Here is a 19,907-nt window from a genome sequence, read left to right on the forward strand (position 1 = left end):
TTTCAATTATCATATAGCGACAATGTGGGAAGATCAGTAATAAAGTTGATACAGTTAATTTAGTAATTATTTTTATTCGGATATTTAGTTGAAAAACTTAAGTTGAAATTTTAGTGTCCCCAACTGAGCAAACCAGCCAAAGGCAAGTTAGTAGTTGATATAGCAAGTCAAAATCAAGTTTACTTTGTGTAATGCCTTTTTCAAAATAAAAAAATTATTTAAAAAAGTATGTACAGAGCTAAGTATTTTTAATTTACATTTTTTTTAAAGATGAGATTAAGTGCTCAGATCTTTTGAATGTTGTCAGTGATAAGAGAAACTTTCCTTTTCAGAAATGGAAAATTTCAGATATTTTCTAATGTCCAGGTAAAGTTAAATAGGGCAACTGTGCTAAAAAACATCCCAAAATACAAACAATAATAATTTAATTGTAAAACTTAAGTCATTTGAACTTAAACTTGGTAATGCGTGGATCGTGGTTATATCAGCGGACACTGGATAATCCGCAGGTCGGGTGAGTAAAGTAATAAAAAATAGAATTCCAAAAATTGGATGAGAGATAAATCTTTAATTTAATTTAAATTTTTAATGTAATTTCATTTATAGTCACACAAGAACTAATAAAACAGATGTGATGGTGATAATTGGAAAATGATTGATAACAGAAGAAAATCAAGAAAACGTTCTGCCATCTAATGGCCGTTAGTTCCACGTTCTATTGTTCTTCCTGTTAGCATGACCTCATGGATGGGTGACCAGAGCAGAACCACATTACCAACAATGACAGACCTGCATCAGATTTTTATCAGAGAAACGTATTTTACGATAGTGTTGGTAAATGAAATATGTTTCTGTCGGTTTCAATAGTACTGCCTGTAAAATGAGACTCCCTGAGCAGAGAAAGGTGTTTTTCTTTGGGAAACGTAAAGCAGCTTCTCCAGAACCAGGCTGTGTGTCTATGAAGAAATGCAGATCCATGCGTTATCCCCCTGAACTTAGTCATGGAGCAGGGACCTCTAATACTGAGTGAGTATCAGTGTGATTCTGTAATTGGAGTAGTTGTGACCTAATGGTTAGAGAGTTAGACTGGTAACCTGAAGGTTGTGATTTCAATTCTTAATACCAGCTCTTGAGTAACCTCTAATCCCCAGACAACGGGGTGCGTGCGTGCGTGCGTTAGGGGTGTGCCATATCATATCGTCCGCGATAATACCGGTATAAATTTTTACATGATAAAAAAAGTGTCATATCGCGATGTCAATGATATAGCGACGCAGTGACGTATGCCAAATTTACTTTCCCTAGCATGCACAACAACAACACCTGTCTGAGAGAGAAGAGTACGAAGCAGCACGTCAGCCTCCGATGATGATGATGATGATGATGATTTAGTACCTAAAAGGGAGCTGCTTGGTTACAAGAGGTCAGCTCTCTTGACAACTGACATAACATTGACAGCTTAAAGCTGTTATTGTTGTTTGCCGCGCAATATTTGACCGGAAGGATAACATTGACGGTTTTTTTCGTCAGTTACAGCTAGTTAGATCTAGCATTGTGCACGCTTCGAATGAGACACAGAGATAAAGTAAGTTGAATTAATGGATTATAGCATTTATTTGAAAGAGAGAGAGAGAGAGAGATTCATACGTGCGGGACTGAGTCTGTTCAGCGTCTCTTAACAAGGCAGATGTGCGTTTATTACTTTAAAATAGCGAGTAACCCCATCATTGCGTTAGTGATCCAGTGGCTTAGCTGTTTTATTGCTAAAAGTCTCGGGACGGCATCGATAACTAGTTCCTGTGCTCCTGAATCTCCGGCACGATCTCTGTATGCGAGTGACGTGTGCGTGTATGTGCGCGCGCTTAATAATGAAAACAGCTCATTAATACAGAAGGGTATTTTAGGTATTTTAGCATAAATATCGTTATCGCAAATTCTTGAAATATCGTGATATCATTTTGAGGCTATATCGCCCACCCCTAGCATGCGTGTGTGCGTTCATTACTCAGTGCTTATAATATATATTTCTGTCTTTCTGAATTACATCTTCCTGTTTTTGAAGAGTGATGAGAGATGATGTGACCTGCTCAGACTCTGACTGTGAGACCTTTACTAGACAAAGAGTCAAAGACCAGCACAAAACTAGCATGAAGAACAAGTATGAGAGATTATTTGAGGGAATCAAACTACAAGAGAATCAAACTCTCCTGAACAGGATCTACACACAGCTCTACATCATAGAGGGAGAGAGTGAAGGAGTGAATGAAGAACATGAGGTTTTACAGATGGAGAAAACAGCCAGAACACAAGACACTCCAATCTACTGCAATGACATCTTTAAACCCCTAATTCCACCAGGACATGAGGAGAAAGACCAAATCAAGACTGTTCTTACTAAAGGAATTGCTGGAATTGGAAAAACCGTCTCTGTGCAGAAGTTCATTCTGGACTGGGCTGAGGGAAAAGCCAATCAGGATGTAGATTTCATGTTTGTGCTTCCATTTCGAGAGCTGAACTTGATTAAAGATCACCAGTACAGTTTTCACAGACTTCTGCTGGACTTTCATCCTGAACTTCAAGATCTGGACTCAAAGATTTATGAGGAGTGTAAAGTTGTGTTCATCTTTGATGGTCTGGATGAAAGCAGAATCACACAGATGTTCACAGATGATAAGAAAGTTTGTGATGTGAATAAGTCTTCATCAGTGGGTGTGTTGTTGTCAAACCTCATCAGAGGAGAGCTGCTTCCCTCTGCTCTCTTCTGGATCACCTCCAGACCAGCAGCAGCCAATCAGATCCCCTCAAAATACATCAACCGTGTGACAGAAATTCAGGGATTCAATGAGCCTCAGAAGGAGGAATATTTCAGGAAGAGAATCAGTGACGAGCATCAAGCCAGCAGAATCATCTCACATATTAGAAGATCAAGAAGCCTCCACATCATGTGTCACATACCCGTCTTCTGCTGGATCTCAGCCACTGTGCTTCAAAAGCTCCTGAAACAAGATGACAGTGCAGAAATCCCTCAAACTCTGACTGAAATGTACATCCACTTCCTACTGACTCAGATCAACATGAAGAATCAGAAGTATGATGAGAGACAATCAAGTAAACTAAAGTCCAACAGAGACATGATTGTGAAACTTGCTGAACTGGCTTTCAATCAGCTGATGAAGGGCAATGTGATGTTCTATGAGGAGGACCTGATTGAGAGCGGCATAGATGTCACTAACGCCTCAGTATATTCTGGGATTTGCACTGAGATCTTTAAGGAGGAATCTGTGATTCATCAGAGGAAAGTCTACTGCTTCATTCATCTGAGCTTTCAGGAGTTTCTAGCTGCTTTCTATCTGTTTTACTCGCATGTAGTCAAGAAGGAGGATTCACTGAAGTCATTTCTGAATGAAAAATATCAGTGGAAAAACTCTTTGCTTGTGCTACTAAAAGCAGCAGTTAATAAATCCTTACAGAGCGAGAATGGACACCTGGATCTTTTCCTGCGGTTCCTGATGGGCGTCTCACTGCAGTCCAATCAGAGACTCTTACAGGATCTACTGACATACACCGTGAAGAGATCAGTGACCATTAAGAAAATCACACAGTACATTAAAGACAGAATCAAAGGAGATATTGAACGTCTCTCAGCTGACAGATGCATCAATCTGTTCATCTGTCTGCTGGAAATGAAGGATCAGACTTTGTACAGAGAGATTCAGGAGTTTGTAAAATCAGAAAATCACTCTGTGAATCCACTTTCTCCATCTCACTGCTCAACAATCGCCTACATGCTTCAGATATCAGAGGAGGTGCTGGATGAGTTTGATCTGAAGAAATACAACACATCAGAGGAGGGTAGAAGGAGACTCATACCAGCTGTGGTGAACTGCAGAAAAGCTATGTGAGTATTAATTAATGTGATTGGAGATCAAACTGAATGTCTTGTAAAAATTAATGTATTTTTTATATGGACTGAAGCAATGAACATTTTGTCAGATCCTCTAGAAAAATAAAATAACACATAATTTACTGATCTTCTAAATCTTCTACTAAAAATACTGACCTACTAAAAATCATGATTCCTAATCTCAACAAAACAAAAAACAACAACTGTGATTGATTACATCTGGGGTTTTCAAACTGGGGACTAGGGGCCATAGAGGGGATTATTTTGAGTATCATGATAGCAGATTCGATGTCGATAGAATGGACTTGCCAGTTAATTGGACGGATTACTGCTAATAATGCCCTAAGAGAATCAGAAGCACAGGTTGGGGAATCTTTCTGCAGAACATTTTAAGCTCTTCAAAACCCCTGGCTAAGAGTCAAGCTTTTGGGCACAATTGGAAGTTTCTTTGAGGCTACAGACTCATCTGGTAGAGACACACTTTTGACCTGCATCATCAACTTCGTCAAAACATTGTTTTTGTACCAATTTCTTATTTCATCCTGTTTGGCTGCATCAAATGAGTACATGAATCTCCCTATCAGTTGATTCAATGATAAGATTATCAACACATGGCATATCCATTGACTCCTTTTTTGAGATGTTCCGATACAAATACAAAGACAGCAAGTGTCACGCATCCACGCAGAACATGCGGGAGGGATGTTTAAATAGTATTTTGTAGTTGTATATTCACAGACACTACTGGTTAGCCTAGAAATCTGGACGCACCCTAGCGGCAGCAAATCTAATCTGCCCACGAATGTCGTCTAGCAACTCCCAATACCCTTCTGAGCTGTAATCGCCAAACTCTTGCCGGGCCAATCACATTGTGTATAGTCGGTGGGCGGGGCCATAATGACGACGGCCTAGTTGCGTTTACGTGCTTCTAGTAAACACAGAAACTGGCGAATGGCGGTCTTTCTAATCAGCTTTGACCACGACTCTGGAAGACTTGGAGTTAAGCTTTTCTCTGAGAAAAGAACAAAGAACGGCACTGAAGTCATTCTTAAAAAGGGAAGATGTGTTCGGAGTTTTGCCATCCAGATACGGCGAATGTTTAATCTATCAACAAGCTCTGTTTCACCTTCGTTGCTCTGGTTGGTTGTAGCGCTATCCTATCGCGTGCAGAGGGAGTTTGAAAGACAACCGTTTATCCCGCCCCTCGGATTGAGCCCTGTCAATGGTGAGTTTCCAGACCAAACATCTTGATGTGGCTCTGGCTTGTCAGGCTAACTACTGGTACATATTCGGCTACAATATATTATATATTGTATATCATATATGATTATATATTCGGAGCCCTGGCTTAGATAAACACAGACGCAACTGAATGCAGCTGCTGGTACTGGATATACTCAGGAGTTGGTACTACCAGTACTACAGAAATGCAGTTTCTGAGGACAACTTCCTGTGTTTGCAATACAATTTGAGCAGCGAAGAAGAACCGGGTAGCGGTTAGGCAAAACTAGGGGTCATTATAGGTTTTGTTTATGAATTATGGTATTGGATCGAGTATTTTTCAAGAACTCGCAGATACTGATGCCAGAATTTGTTGTGGTATCGGTATTATTTATTTCTTTTGCCAATCACTGCCATCAGATTCAATATGTTGCAGATTAAATTAACCAATTCCAAAATGTAGCTTAACCTAAAATTCCAGATCCTGTGTTTATCTTGCAGAGATTGGATTGATATACTCTAACAAGAGTCCTTCTCATGTCCTACAAATACAACAGCCCCATCCTGACCAGTCTGTCTTTTTGTAATATACCTTGTCTCCTGTCTCTGATCTCTTGGGGGCGCCATATATACTAATACAAGTGTGAATGGCAATGACAATTTCAGATAACTCCTTTGTTCTCACAATGTATCCAGCACTGAAACGTGAAGTGGTCTGTTATGTGAAGACACCATACACTTGGTTCAAGCTCAGATCCACTGCCACGGTCTCATCATATTCAGAAGCTAAGGGCAACCCCACAGCAGGCTTTGACTTGTCTTTTTGTACTTTTGGAATAGTATTTCACAGCCATATTGTATTTGTTGTAATACAGTAAAGTATTCTTTGTCCATATTTCCTGAACTGAATGAGCCTCTGTAGCCATCTGTCGACGCGTTAAAAGACTGTTTATGGAGCTTCAGAAGGAAATTGGGTTTCTCATCTGGAAGCATATTTATTGTCACTCTTAGGAATTCCTCTTCAGCTCACCTTTTTTGTTGTTTCTTTACACAGTAATGCTAGTAAATAACTAGTAAATTTAAGAGAAATTGATTCTTTTTACATCCCTTCACTGTCCATTTACATGTTCAAAATTGGTGTGTCCCCAGTAATGGCTGCTTTAGTTGTCCACTGCAAATTTGCATTCCTTTTTCCTCTTCCTTGTGGACTTTATTCTGAAAAATGGCATGTTCTGCTTCACTTGTTACAAGCTGGTCATTTTACCAATTAGAAATTAAAGCAAATCATTAAATCAGATGTTATTTTTTATCATTTTATTGTATTTTAAATTTTATAAACAAATAATTAGTAAAATCTCTCTCTAATTCCAAAGCAATGCAGTAATATATGCAAATGCAATAAGAGATTGTGTAGATAAAGCAATTAATAATTTTATTGAGCCATATTTCATACTGTTATAGATTTGCTGGCTGTTATCTCACTGATCAGTGCTGTGAAAGTTTGTCTTCATCGCTACAATCATCAAACTCTTCGCTGAGAGAGCTGGACCTGAGTAACAATGACCTGCAAGATTCAGGAGTGAAGCTCCTCTCTGATGGACTGAAGAGTTCACACTGTCAACTCAACATACTGAGGTAAGAAAAATTAGGCATTATAGGTATTATAGGCATTATAATAAAGTATACACTTTTTTCATTATGTGGATTCTCTATTATTGAAACCCACCACTTTAGCGTTGTAAGTGCAAGTTAAGTTACAGAAACTTGGAAAAACTTTTATAATAAAGTGGCATCAGACTAATTTAAACATATTTGAGTTGACTTTTTGTTAAAATTCAGTGTTAACCTCCTGGTGAAAAATATAATATTGGTGCGGTATTACAATAAATGGGACAAATTGGAATGTCTAATATGGCGGTTTTAGCAAAGTGTGTCCCAATTTTCAAATGAAAGAGCCAATTGGTTAACTCAATGCTTAGTCTTTCAATGAGTGAATTCTTAAGACTGAACTGACTTGCACTGAAAAGGACTTTGATATTAGTCATGTGATCAATAGTATGTGCATAACAAAAACAATACTTTAACCCAGCATCTAATTATTTGATATTTTATTCCTCCTACTTAATAGACTCAATGGCTGTAATCTCACTGGTCAGTGCTGTGAAAGTTTGTCTTCATGTATAAAAATATCAAACTCACTGAGAGAGCTGGACCTAAGTCACAATAATATTCAGGATTCAGGAGTGAAGTGTCTCTCTAATGGAATGAAGAGTTCACACTGTCAACTCAACATACTGAGGTAAGAAACAAAGATAAAGATTCACTTGGTAAGGAAATTAAAGATGCCCCCTGCTCTGGTCCTGATCTCCTTGTTGATTTAAAAAGGATTTATTCAACGGTAAATTGTTGATGTTGTGAGAATGGTGATGAACAGAGTTTAAGGTGATCCCCAGTCCTAGATGATGTGATGTTCAGTGTTTGTGGGCATGTGGTTTTAGATTATCTGGCTGTATGGTGACAGAGAAAGGCTGTTGTTATCTGGCTTCAGCTCTGAGTTCAAACCCCTCACACCTGAGAGAGCTGGATCTGAGCTACAATCACCCAGGACAATCATTAGTCAAGCTGCTCTCTGATCCAAACTACAGACTGGACAAACTCAAGTATGTTCAACACTAACAATCATCCTGTCATGTGTATTTATTTGTGTGTAGTATAAAGTCATTGACAACTCACATAGATCTCTGCATACTGCACATATATACACATAAATACTGCAGAGAAAAATAAGGATGTGTCTTTAACTCTTTGACTGAAGAAGATTTTGATTCAGATCATCAGCTGTTTGTGACTCATAACTGCAGCATCTGAGAAACAGACTCAAGTATTTGATCTCAAAACTATTCAAAGGTTGTTGCTGCTCTAGAAATACAATTTTCATTGTTGTCAGAGACATACATATACACACACAAAGATACAGACTTAGAGATCACAATCTGAATGAGAGGAAATCATGTTTGGCCTCAATACTGAATAAGCAGATCAGCTGAACAGCAAGAGATTTTTACTTACATAGTCAATCTTTTATTATTAATAAGGAAAGTGTTATTACAATAGTAATATTTCTTGTTTTGTTTAACATTATTATTTTGCAACTACAATAATCGTAATTATTATTACTCACAATAATATATAAGCAAAAATGTTAGGCCAAATTATGCAGCCCTACAAACAACAGACCTGCAAACTTGTCCCTTGGACAATCACAGTTTTCTTGGTCAATTGGGTCATTTACCTGAATCGCGTAGAACCGAAGAGTTTTACTAGACTAGACATGCAAAACATTATTGGATAATTCTTTGGATAAATCTAAGGCCTTTCTCTGGGCCAACCATAATCTTAGCTCACTTGCTTCAGAATCTTGAAGCACACAGCGTCAACTGACTGAGCTCACCATTGAATGAGACTCCTGGCTACTTTCTTTTACTGTCTATGCCTGGCAACCACGCCAGTCTGACGGATGGATGGAATGATGCAAGCTTAGTGTTTAATTCAAGCATGGGCGTAGATTACTGGGGGGACGTGTCCTCCGCACTTTTAATAAAGTGTATTTTCATCCCCTGCACGTTTACTGGGTCTCCTCGATCCTAGTCGACCCCCTCCGAGCGGGATTTGAACCGGCGTTACCTGCACGAGGGCGCTAAAGACAGCTTTCTCTACCTCGGTTGATTGCCCGCTTCTTGAGGTCACGGGCAAGCGTATTTATATACATAGAAACTAATGTTAATACATCAAGATTTAAATTCAGAGACAAATTATCTATGCATGATCTGTCATTTTATTCCTATCTAAATATGAGGAGGGCGCTCTCACAGAAAGTCCAAAAGCGGATTCGTAGAAACCAGCCATTTCAATGTAGGCTATTTATTGACAATAAAGTAGGCCTATATCATATGAATAATGCAGCGCTAACTGGCAGCTTTTTAAATGTTTATATTCTGCTCACCAAAGCTGCATTTATTTAATCAAAGATACAGTTAAAACAGTAATGTTGTGAAATACCATTACAAATGAAAACAGCCTTTTTCTATGTGAATATAGTAAAGTGTAATTTATTCCTGTGATCAAAGCTGAATTTATCATCATTACTCCAGTCTTTAGTGTCACATGATCCTTCAGAAATCATTCTAATATGAGGATTTCATGATCAAATAAACATTTTTAATATTATCTGTGTTGAAAACAGTTGTGCTGCTTAAAAATGTTGTGGAAACCATGATACATTGTATTTTTCATGATTCTTTGATGAGAAAGTTCAATGGACAGCATTTATTAAATAAATTATTATCTTTTGTAATATTAAACATATCAGATCAATTTAATGGAGCCTATGTCTGATTAACAAAAGTATTAATTTCTCTCTTTTTTAATTTTACCACAAATGTTTGAATGGTATGGTGGTTTCCACAAAAATGAAGCAGCACTATGAGCAGCAAAACTGTTTTCAACACTGATAATAATCATAAATGTTTGTTGAGCATCAAATACTAATATGAGAATGATTAGTGACACTGAAGACTGGAGAAATGATGATAAAATCAGCTTTGATCAAAGAAATAAATGACACTTTACTATTCACGTAGCGAACAGATGATGTACATCAGAGGAATATTTCACTGTATTATGTTTTTAAAAAATTTGTAATTAAATAAATGCAGCATATATATAATTTTATATATATATATATATATATATATATATATATATATATATATATATATATATATATATATATATAAAATTCCCCCCACGCCCCCCGCCGGACACTGTCACTGTTTTTTACTCTGAGGAGTTTGCAGGTCTGAAACAAGCACAACAACCCAAGTGTTCTATACAGTGTAAATTATTATTATTATTTTATTTTATAAATTACACCCCTAAATCGTGCAGCCCAAATTTTTGCAGTTGTGATTAAATCTTTTGCAGAAATTAAAGAATAAATACACAAATGATCAATGAATATATAGGTGATTCTGTAGCTCAAGACTTGAGAATCTTATTCAATGATAGAGGCTGTGAAACAGGAAATCCTTACATCAAATACTGGCAGATAGAGGATTTTGTAGATATAGTTCACCAAAAAATAATTTTTACTCACCCTCATGTAGGGATGCGCGATATACCGGTACTGGAAAAATACCGGTATATATTTTATTTAAAACGGTACGATATCATGATTTGGCACATTTGCTGCTGTTCCGAAGTTCACCGCTAGATGGCAGCGCTCTACCCAAACTGAGCCGAAACAACCGGCATATGTGACAACAACATAGACGGACAAAATGGATAAAGCAGTTGAATCTCACTCAAGATGCCCAAAACGAATTAATAAAGAGAGGAGTAGAAGTGACATTTGTAATGTAATGAAGAACCATCAAACCTAGCCAAGAAGCATCTGTCACTATCCTGACTTTAAGACTTCTGAAGAGATCGACAGGTCAGTGAATCATTCAAACCATCTCATTTAGACATTTATTTTCTTTTAACACTGATCAACGCACACACATAGCCTAACATAAGATCGAATATCACAATCTCCAGCGTTCGTTTCAACCAATGACATTTAGATCTCATTATATTTGCACGCGTACTATTGCACTATTTATATTCGCGTTAGACACAACCGCCTGTGTTTATGTGAATACTCACTAAAGACGGACATTTGTACATAATTCTGTGTATTTGACTGTTTAAGGAAACTTAATGTGTAATGTGCGAGCGTGACTAAGTGACAGGCGTGCGTGTGTGTGTGTGTGTGTGTGTGTGTGTGTGTGTCGTATTCTCATATCTCCTGTAACTGTTATTACGAAATGCTATAAAATCACTTGCATGTTCAAATGATTTCCGTTATCCATCCCGAGACGAGCGTGAAAGGTTGAATCGGATTATGCAGATTGCTTTAGTGTAGTGCGATGTCTTTTGAAACCAGAAGCAATTTGCTAATTTTGAGAGATTTTTGCTGAAATTATTTCTCACAAGAAAGTTTTCAAATGACTGATTTGATGTGATAAGCTTTGCTGATTAATTTACTAATAAACATTTGTGGTAATTTCCCACTTTATAAACTCAAAACTTGCATAATTGTTCTCATTCGCGTCCAATATACCCGCGCTAATATCAGACCTTGTGGTATCGATTTAATATCGGTACTTCGGTATTAGATTGTGGTACCGTACCGAAGCCAAAATTGTGGTATCGAGCCATCCCTACCCTCATGTCAGTTCAAATATGTGTGACTTTCATATGTTGTGGTACTTTTTTTGTAAGTGTGGCAAATTGCTAGCCTTGCTCCACCCTCCTACATACTTCCGCTCAATTTTCATTTTCCTTCAGGACGTTGTTTGGGTTTGCGGTATATTCGCTGGGTTAATCCAGTCAAATGAAATGTAAGAGAGTCTGGTAAGACCAGGCAAGCAAAAGCCCAATTGAATGGTTGAAACTTTAGGGCAGAAGGTTGATTGGGAGTTAAACTGTAAGGTAAGGGATATGTTGTAATCATAATAAAACAGAGAGAGACAGGGCTGTCCTACAACCATGTAGAGATTTTCTAATTTGGCAACTGTAATGATGTTTGTAGAGTGGAAGGAAGGAGGCGGGAACCGGCGAACGTTCTAAACTTTAATTCAAAATAAATAAACAAAACGAAAGTAAAACCGCGGGCAGCCCCTCACGGACGACTGCCTGCAAATATCCACAAAATAAAACATGGGCAGCCCCTCACGGACGACTGCCCACACAAACATAATAAAACTTAAACAAAACTCAACATAAAATCCAGGCCTGGTCCTCTCTCGTCTTCCGCTGCCTTGGCTCCTCCTTTTATGCTCCCGTCATTCGGCCGCGAGACGAGACCGGTGCATCACGCAGCTGGTACTCATTACCACTCGTCACCGGCCCGCTCTTGCTGTCCCTCGCCCCGCTGCTTGCCACACCACAGCAAGTGTTTTAGCCTGGCACCCCGCAGGAGAGCAATGGTTTATTTTGTTTAGGAAAGTTTTGTATTTATAGGATTTATGTGTGTTTATTTGTATGTTTTACTTTATTTAAGATGAGAGTTAAATCTTTTGTTTCATAGTGTGGATCATGGAGGAGAGATCAGGATTACAGCAGGACAACAGAAATGTGGGTCTCTGTCTCACACACACACATACACGCACACATTTGTTTCACTATATTAGTAAAGACATTGCATAGACTTTTATTGATTTAATTATTAGGTTAATTAACTTACCCAACACCAAAACCTAAACCTACCAATCACAAAAGTATTTTCAAAACGCTATTAAAAAAAAGATGGCTGATCTTTAGCCCTTTTAGCGTTTTTAACTAGTGAGGACCAGTTAAATGTATTACAGTGTTTCCCTATGTCATCAACAGCTAAATTCAAATCTGCATTCACGCTTTGGCTGGTGCTTAACCAGAGACGGGCATGTTCAGTTTTAAGGCACCGGCACAGCTGCTTAGTGTTTTCCACTATATATAATATACTATATATGTATTTATATTTATATATGAAATATAAATATATATATTTATATTATTATTATCAATATAATTTATTTCCATGTTAATGTGCCTGATAATAACCAATATACAGAACTGATATTTATTTGTTTTATGTTTTTGACCATTTTTATAACAGCACTGAACTAAGCAAACATTTTATTAAACTCTTAAAAACTATAATTTCTGCAATTTCACTCCCTCAAAAAACACTTCTACATAAAGAGTGCAAATAAAAAATATAGTGCATTATAAAATCTTTGATCAAATAAGCAAACAGGTAACTTAATTAATAATTCTAACATTAAAAAAAGCATAAAACATTCTAAACCATGTGAATAAAACAAACATTACTACTTCAGTGTAGCTTAATCCCAGCTGCATCTTTGTTTTTTATGACAACCGCAAAATAGAGTATTGTTTTTACATGGAGAACGTAAGTAAATGACAGTGTCTATCAACTTCCCATAGATATTATCATGAAAAAAAAAGCATTTTTTAAACCAATGATTTTCAAAGGTTTGTGTGTTCTATAAAAAGGGACCACTGAAATATTTTCTGGAATAAGCAATCATTGTCAGAAAAATAAACAAAACTGTTAGTGGTATATCGGATCACGAGTCACGGATTGGATCGTTATTCGGATCAGGAAAAAAGGGGGAGTAGACTATTTTTATTTGCTTTCCATTTATTACATGTACACTTTTGGTGTTAACATAACATATGGTTTATAGGTTAGCAAGGAACTTTTGTTGTTAACAAAAATAACCTATATGGTTATTGTTTTAACAAAAATAAAATAAATAACCAGCTGAATAAATACAATTTTGATCTTATGACAATTTATTTTATTTTTATTTTTACGATTAGGATGTCAAAAATCTCAGCAGAGAGAATACCTCTCACACCTGTTTCACACAACTTGTATTCCATTTTATTTAAAATCCAAAAGTTGTTCATGTTCATTAATTCATTACTTTATTATTATATAGCCTATTACCTTCTTTAGAAGCATAGGCTAGCTAGACTATGTTAAAATAACAAACATTTTAAATTAAAACTTACAACAGACAAAAACAGCCGACTCTAATCTGCTAATAATGAGGACAACACGCTGTCAATTTAATTCAGCACGTCCAGCAGCACAGAAAAACAAAAAACACACACACTGCAAACGGAGTAAACCGTTTGTGTGTGAAACAGGTGTCTGCAGGTGCAGTAGCTTCAGATATGCTTGATGTATTGCCACGCCTTTCTCGTGCCACAGTGCCTACTTTTTGTCCACTACCCTTCTTCCGTTGTCAATATATTTAACTTGGAAGCCTTACATGCGATTTCAAGTTATTCTGCTCCTCTAGTCATTGTTGACTGATTCACGTGAACGCATGACTGCTGTGTGTAGTTTCACTGAAACTCTGCATCGAGTTTAAAGGAACAAAATTCTTAAAAAGAAATATCGGCAGAAAAACTCTTTTACTCTGCGATCACTTAACAATTAAGATTAATCCACAAGTTTAAAAAAATGCGCAATAAATCCTCAGGACACGTGAGTGCCGAACCGATCATGGCTCAACTGTGATCCGTTAGACCCCTAAAAAAACACAAATGCATCATCAGTTACAGAGTTCATCTTATCTGGATTTGTTATCAGTATTATTAATGTTTTTGTCTATAAAATACCCTGTGGTGAATTAGTTAATACAAAACGAACAGATACCCAAATATGGGAAAATGCTTAAATATATCGGTAAAACTGATTTTTGGTCGATCTCTACCATCTGATTTTTTATAAAATATAAAATGTTAGTAACATTGTATTTATCATTTAATATAAAATAATAAACAAAATGTTCTATGTAAGTATGTAATTAAAAGTTGAATAAACTCATGCATATTAATAGAAATCATATTAAAATCATATCATGATACTGTGTATCAGTTAAAAAAAAAATATCAATTATACAGACCAAGATACCAATATTTTATTTCAAGGGATATTCTAATGAATATTAATTTTAGTAAAAAATATATATTTAATTTAAAATATATTTAAAAAAATATATATATTATATAAAACATTACTTTTGTTGATTTTAGGGTTCCTGGTTATCACTGATATTATTGGGCTGCTGGAATTTATGAAACAGCATTGTATACTATATGGCAGTGGTTTTCAAACTGGGGTATGCATACCCCTAGGAGAACGTGGGGTGGCATTTAATTCTACCCCACCTTAAAATAACATTGAAACTGAGAATGTATTTCTAGCAGGTAAAATGCAATAAATACATGACATCAAATTAAATTACCTCACCTTTTGCTGTCAAAACTGACTGCATTCACACAAGCAGCACGCATATAATATGTAGGGGTGTAACGATACACTCGTCACGATTTGATATATATCATGATGCTGAACTCACGATACGATATGTATCCCAAAATTTGAAGCCATCAAAAAAGCAGTTGACAGTTGCTTTGTTTAGGCAATGGCACCAAACACAACATATGTTATGTTATTATGTAAAGTGTAATAATACACAAAGATTTTTTTTATAATGTTTTTGTTTATTATGAAACTGTTGGGACAGATTAGACTGTGGCAGACTGCCAGAGTCTAGGTAATTAATGGCAAACTAATGGAAATGTTTGTTAATGTTGTAATCTCTCTTTTTGTGTTCAGATGCATGTGATCTCACACTGGATTCAAACACAGCACACACTCGCCTCACTCTGTCTGAGAGGAACAGAAAGGTGACGCATGTGAATGAGGAACAGTTGTATCCTGATTATCCAGAGAGATTTGATATGTGTCCTCAGGTTTTGTGTAGAGAGAGTCTGACTGGACGCTGTTACTGGGAGGCTGAATGGAGTGGGAATGTTTGTATATCAGTGGCATATAAAGGAATCAGCAGGAAAGGAAAGAGAAATGACTGTGTGTTTGGATACAATGAAAAGTCCTGGAGTTTGAACTGTTGTGATAACAACAGATTCACTGTCACACATAATAAGAGAACAGTCATATATCTCTCGTTGTGCTCTAACAGAGTAGGAGTGTATCTGAACTGGCCGGCCGGCACTCTGTCCTTCTACAGCGTCTCTGACACAAACACACTCAAACACTTACACACATTCAAGAGCACATTCACTGAACCCCTCTATGCTGGATTTGGGTTTTATTCTGATAGTTTTGTGTCTCTGTGTGGGAGTAAACAGCGCTCTGTGAGAACCAACAGGGTGTTGAGAGAAAGAAATACACTCACGTTAACTCTCACAGCTACAAACTCTTTCTTTTAATCTTAATTTCAGTGTCAGAATCAGAATTAGATTTTTTTTCCAATCAGCCTATGCTTACACATAAGGAATTTGTCATTTGAAATTTGGTGACAAAAGCTTCCTGGGCACAGTCATCTATCCATTTCCCTGACAGTACATTTACTACTTTGTTTGCTTGTACTGCATATATCATTTTTCTGTTCTTTTTACTTTAATTCTGGGTACATATTGTGTTCTATGGCAGTAGTTTTCAAACTGGGGTTGTATGGGTTGTATAACTTTAGGAGAATAAAAAGAGAAAAACTGAATAAAGTCTACTGAATATTCTAAATGTGTTACATTTCTAAATGTTTCTCTGCCGTATACATTCCAGAATTGTATGTTTGCTTTGTATCTTTAGTGTGTTTTTCTCACTATAGTCCCCTTTATTTCGCTCACTTGGGTTGTAAGGCAGTATTACACAAGCTGCTTACATATATTTATTGTTAAAGTTGCTTATTCTTCTTTAGGGTTATACATCCAGTATTAATTAATTAAGTTTGGAAACAATATGTTGCATTTATAATGTCACTTAATATTTTATACATTTTTTTCATTTTTACATAAAAATAGATCTTAGGAAGGGGGTCTCTCATAAAGGTTCATCATATTTGGGGGTCCTTGGCATTATAAAGTTTGAAAACCCCTGTTCTATGGTAGAGGGGGATTAAATATGTAAAATGAGAATTTAGAAACCAGTATTAGCCCATTTTTACTCACTTTATGCCATGATGACTCAAATGGCACTGAATGCTAGGAATGACCCATTTGCGCGTCATTTTTGAAATATATGTGGGCAAGTGTGTCGCAGTTTTGGCTTTATTGTTAATAGTGTACATATTATTGTGTATCATCTAAAATACCAGTAAATTCTGTCAGATCAGTCATTGAAAATGATCGTTAAATGCTTTGCTGTTGTCAATCACTTTAGTTTCACTCTCTATTCAATTTGACATTTGATCAAACAGAATGTGTTTTTCCTCTTTAAAACTTGAGCATAATAATATCCTGATGAAGGCTGGGTCTCGTGCATGTAGCGTTGAAAAAGCTGTGAGATGTGACCCACTGGTCAAAGATGATCATCTTGCAGATAATTACACTGAAAAATTATTATTTTTTAAATTACTGTAAACAGCTCTGAGTAATCATGTTATGTCCATAAGAACTTTGGTCCAAAACAGATTCTTAAGTCCGTGTGTTCTGACCTCTCACAGTCAAATTGTTTAGTAGAATCAAAGATGTGGATCAAACTTGTGTCAGATATAGTCTTTGTAAAGACTCAATGGGCCTGTTTTTTGTTTTGTTGCTAAAACGGTTTATTTTACACTTGGCCACATAAACGTGTCTCTACAAAATGGTTATAAACCCAATCCTCAATTCCCATGCTATATGCAAATTTAATGAAGTTCACATCAATGAAAACAACGATATGAGCTGCATTTTATTTCTCGTCAGCTAATTTCAAGATCACTGACTGCGATAGGAGAAAGAGTGGCGTCAGCACTGCACTGTAATTGGTGGCTGTCAATCTATATAGAAGGTACATAACAGATATTAGCCTTTCAATAAATTGGTTATTTAATATTATTTCAGTTCAATACATATTTTTTTACCGTTATTGTTTTATAGTGCACTGTTTACACATAATTATCACATTATAAACCTTTAAATTATATGCTGCCGTCCCATAAAATCTAAAACGTTACTGCCATATTTTTTATGGTAAAGTTCTGGCCCTTTTTTTTTATACCATAAATTTGATGGGTATTTTTTTTAGTGTACAGTTTTGAATTGTAAAATAAACGGTTTTCAACCATGATTATTACATTATAAACCTTTAAGTTATATATTGTTGCCCTGTAAAAACTAAAACGTTACTGCTGTATTTTTTACAGTAAAATTCTGGCAACCACAGCTGCCGTTTTTTTTACTGTACATTTACGGGGGGGGGGGGGGGGTGGGGTTTACAGTGTGGTAAGACCATTTAAGGCAAGCTCACACTACAGAACTACAGTATGAGACAACATGAATCGCCATGGTGCTCACATTAAGTTTTTTTTTGTCTCATTCTACACAACACAATGCCAATAACATTCACAAACAACAAGATCTTTGGCCAAGCAGCAACCTGAGACCAACAACGAAAAAGGCTTTCTCAAATGAATTCACCCAAGACATTAGAAAGCTGCTCATGCTCGCTATCCAAGTCATATTTGCAGAAAAAAGATAATTGTACAGAAATACAATTAAAAAACCTTACTGGATGCCCGTTATCTTCGGGCCCTTAGACAGCACTGCATCACATACAGAAATGCTTCTGTAATGGAAATCACAACATGAGCTCAGGAATACTTCCAGAAAACATTATTGGTGAACACAAACCACCATAATTTGCGGTTGCCGGCTACAACTCTTTAGGTCAAAAAAGAAGCCATATCTAAACATGATTCAGAACCGCAGGTGTTTTCTCTGGGCCAAGGCTCATTTAAAATAGACCGTGGCAAAGTGAAAAACTGTTCTGTGGTTAGACAAATCAAAATTTGAAGTTCTTTTTAGAAACTGGGACGCCCTCTCATCCAGACTAAAGAGGACAAGAACAACCCAAGTTGTTGAGCTCAATTCAGATGCTTCCATCTCTGATGGAATGGGGTTACATGAGTGTGTGTAGCATGGGTAGCTAACACATCTGGAAAAGCACCATCAATGCTGAAAGGTAAATCTAAGTTCCAGAACAACATATGCTCCCATCGTCTCTTTTAGAGAAGACCTTGCATTTTCCAACATGACAATGCCAGACCACATGCTGCATCAATTACAACATCATGGCTGTGTAGAAGAAGGATCCGGGTACTGAAATGGCCAGCCTGCAGTCCAAATCTTTTACCCATAGAAAACATTTGGCGCATCATAAAGAGGAAGATGCGACAAAGAAGACATTTTAGTTGCCTAAGATATTTGAGCAACTAGGAGCCTTAATTATCAATTATTCCTAAACTTGAGCATCTTGTCTCCTAGGTCCCCAGACATTTGCAGACTGTTATAAAAAGAAGAGGGGATGCCACACAGTGGTAAGCATGGCCTTGTCCCAACTCTTTCGTGTTGATAGCATGACATTTTAAATCAAATGATTTTTCCCTTAAAATGATAAATTTTCTCAGTTTAAACATTTGATAAGTCATATATATTGTATTGTGAATAAAACAATTGGACCCCTCTTTATATTGGGTGGCCTTAGGTACTATTTACTTACAAAAAAAAATAAGTACAATGTACTTACTGTGTTCAAATTGTATTGCACAGCACCTTTGCTTATATTGAGGTAGAGTTAGGGACAGGTGTGGTGGTGTGGGTAAGTTTAAGGGTAGGGTTATGGGTGAGGCAAGTGCCAACTATGTACTTACAAATGTAACTACCAGCATATAATTAGGTCTGTAATTAATTTCTGTATTTTTAAAATGTAAGTACAATTTAAAAACATGTATGTACACAATACGTGTATTGTATCAAATTATTAATTAAAATGTTAGTAGTTAAGAGAAGGCACTTGTACTGCACCTTTGAACTGTGAGATAATATAAAAAACGGTTTTCTGGTCCCACCTTATATTAGGTGGCCTTAACTACTATGTACTTACATCAAAAATAAGTATTGAATTTCATATTGTATTGTAAAACACTTTTTGCTGATATTGAGGTGGGATGCGGGTAAAGTTAGGGACAGGTGTGTTGGGATGGTAAGTTTAAGGGTAAAGTTAGTTTAAATGAATTTGAATGTTAGTATATAGTAGTAGTTAGGGCCACCTAATATAAAGTGGGTCTGATTTACTTCTACTTTGTTATCCCTATTATTTTTAGGCTACATGCAGTGTCTTTAAAGTTGTGTATTTTAAAGCTTTTATTTCCTTCAA

General features: G+C 36.5%; 1 protein-coding gene across 2 annotated transcripts in view; it reads left to right on the forward strand.

The window, feature by feature from the left end:
- Positions 1-16,292, forward strand: part of LOC137090927 (NLR family CARD domain-containing protein 3-like) — a 33,966-nt gene extending 17,674 nt beyond the window's left edge. For both annotated transcript variants that reach the window (XM_067454928.1, XM_067454929.1), the window contains 7 exons: positions 868-1,026; positions 2,063-3,898; positions 6,587-6,760; positions 7,254-7,424; positions 7,624-7,785; positions 12,258-12,304; positions 15,369-16,292. In XM_067454928.1, the coding sequence (XP_067311029.1) occupies positions 868-1,026; positions 2,063-3,898; positions 6,587-6,760; positions 7,254-7,424; positions 7,624-7,785; positions 12,258-12,304; positions 15,369-15,982 (3,163 nt within the window). In that variant the 3' untranslated portion in view covers positions 15,983-16,292. The remainder of the gene's footprint in view (positions 1-867; positions 1,027-2,062; positions 3,899-6,586; positions 6,761-7,253; positions 7,425-7,623; positions 7,786-12,257; positions 12,305-15,368) is intronic.
- Positions 16,293-19,907: the final 3,615 nt, after the last annotated feature.

Source organism: Pseudorasbora parva, chromosome 10, assembly GCF_024679245.1.
Source record: "Pseudorasbora parva isolate DD20220531a chromosome 10, ASM2467924v1, whole genome shotgun sequence".
Classification (NCBI taxonomy): domain Eukaryota; kingdom Metazoa; phylum Chordata; class Actinopteri; order Cypriniformes; family Gobionidae; genus Pseudorasbora; species Pseudorasbora parva.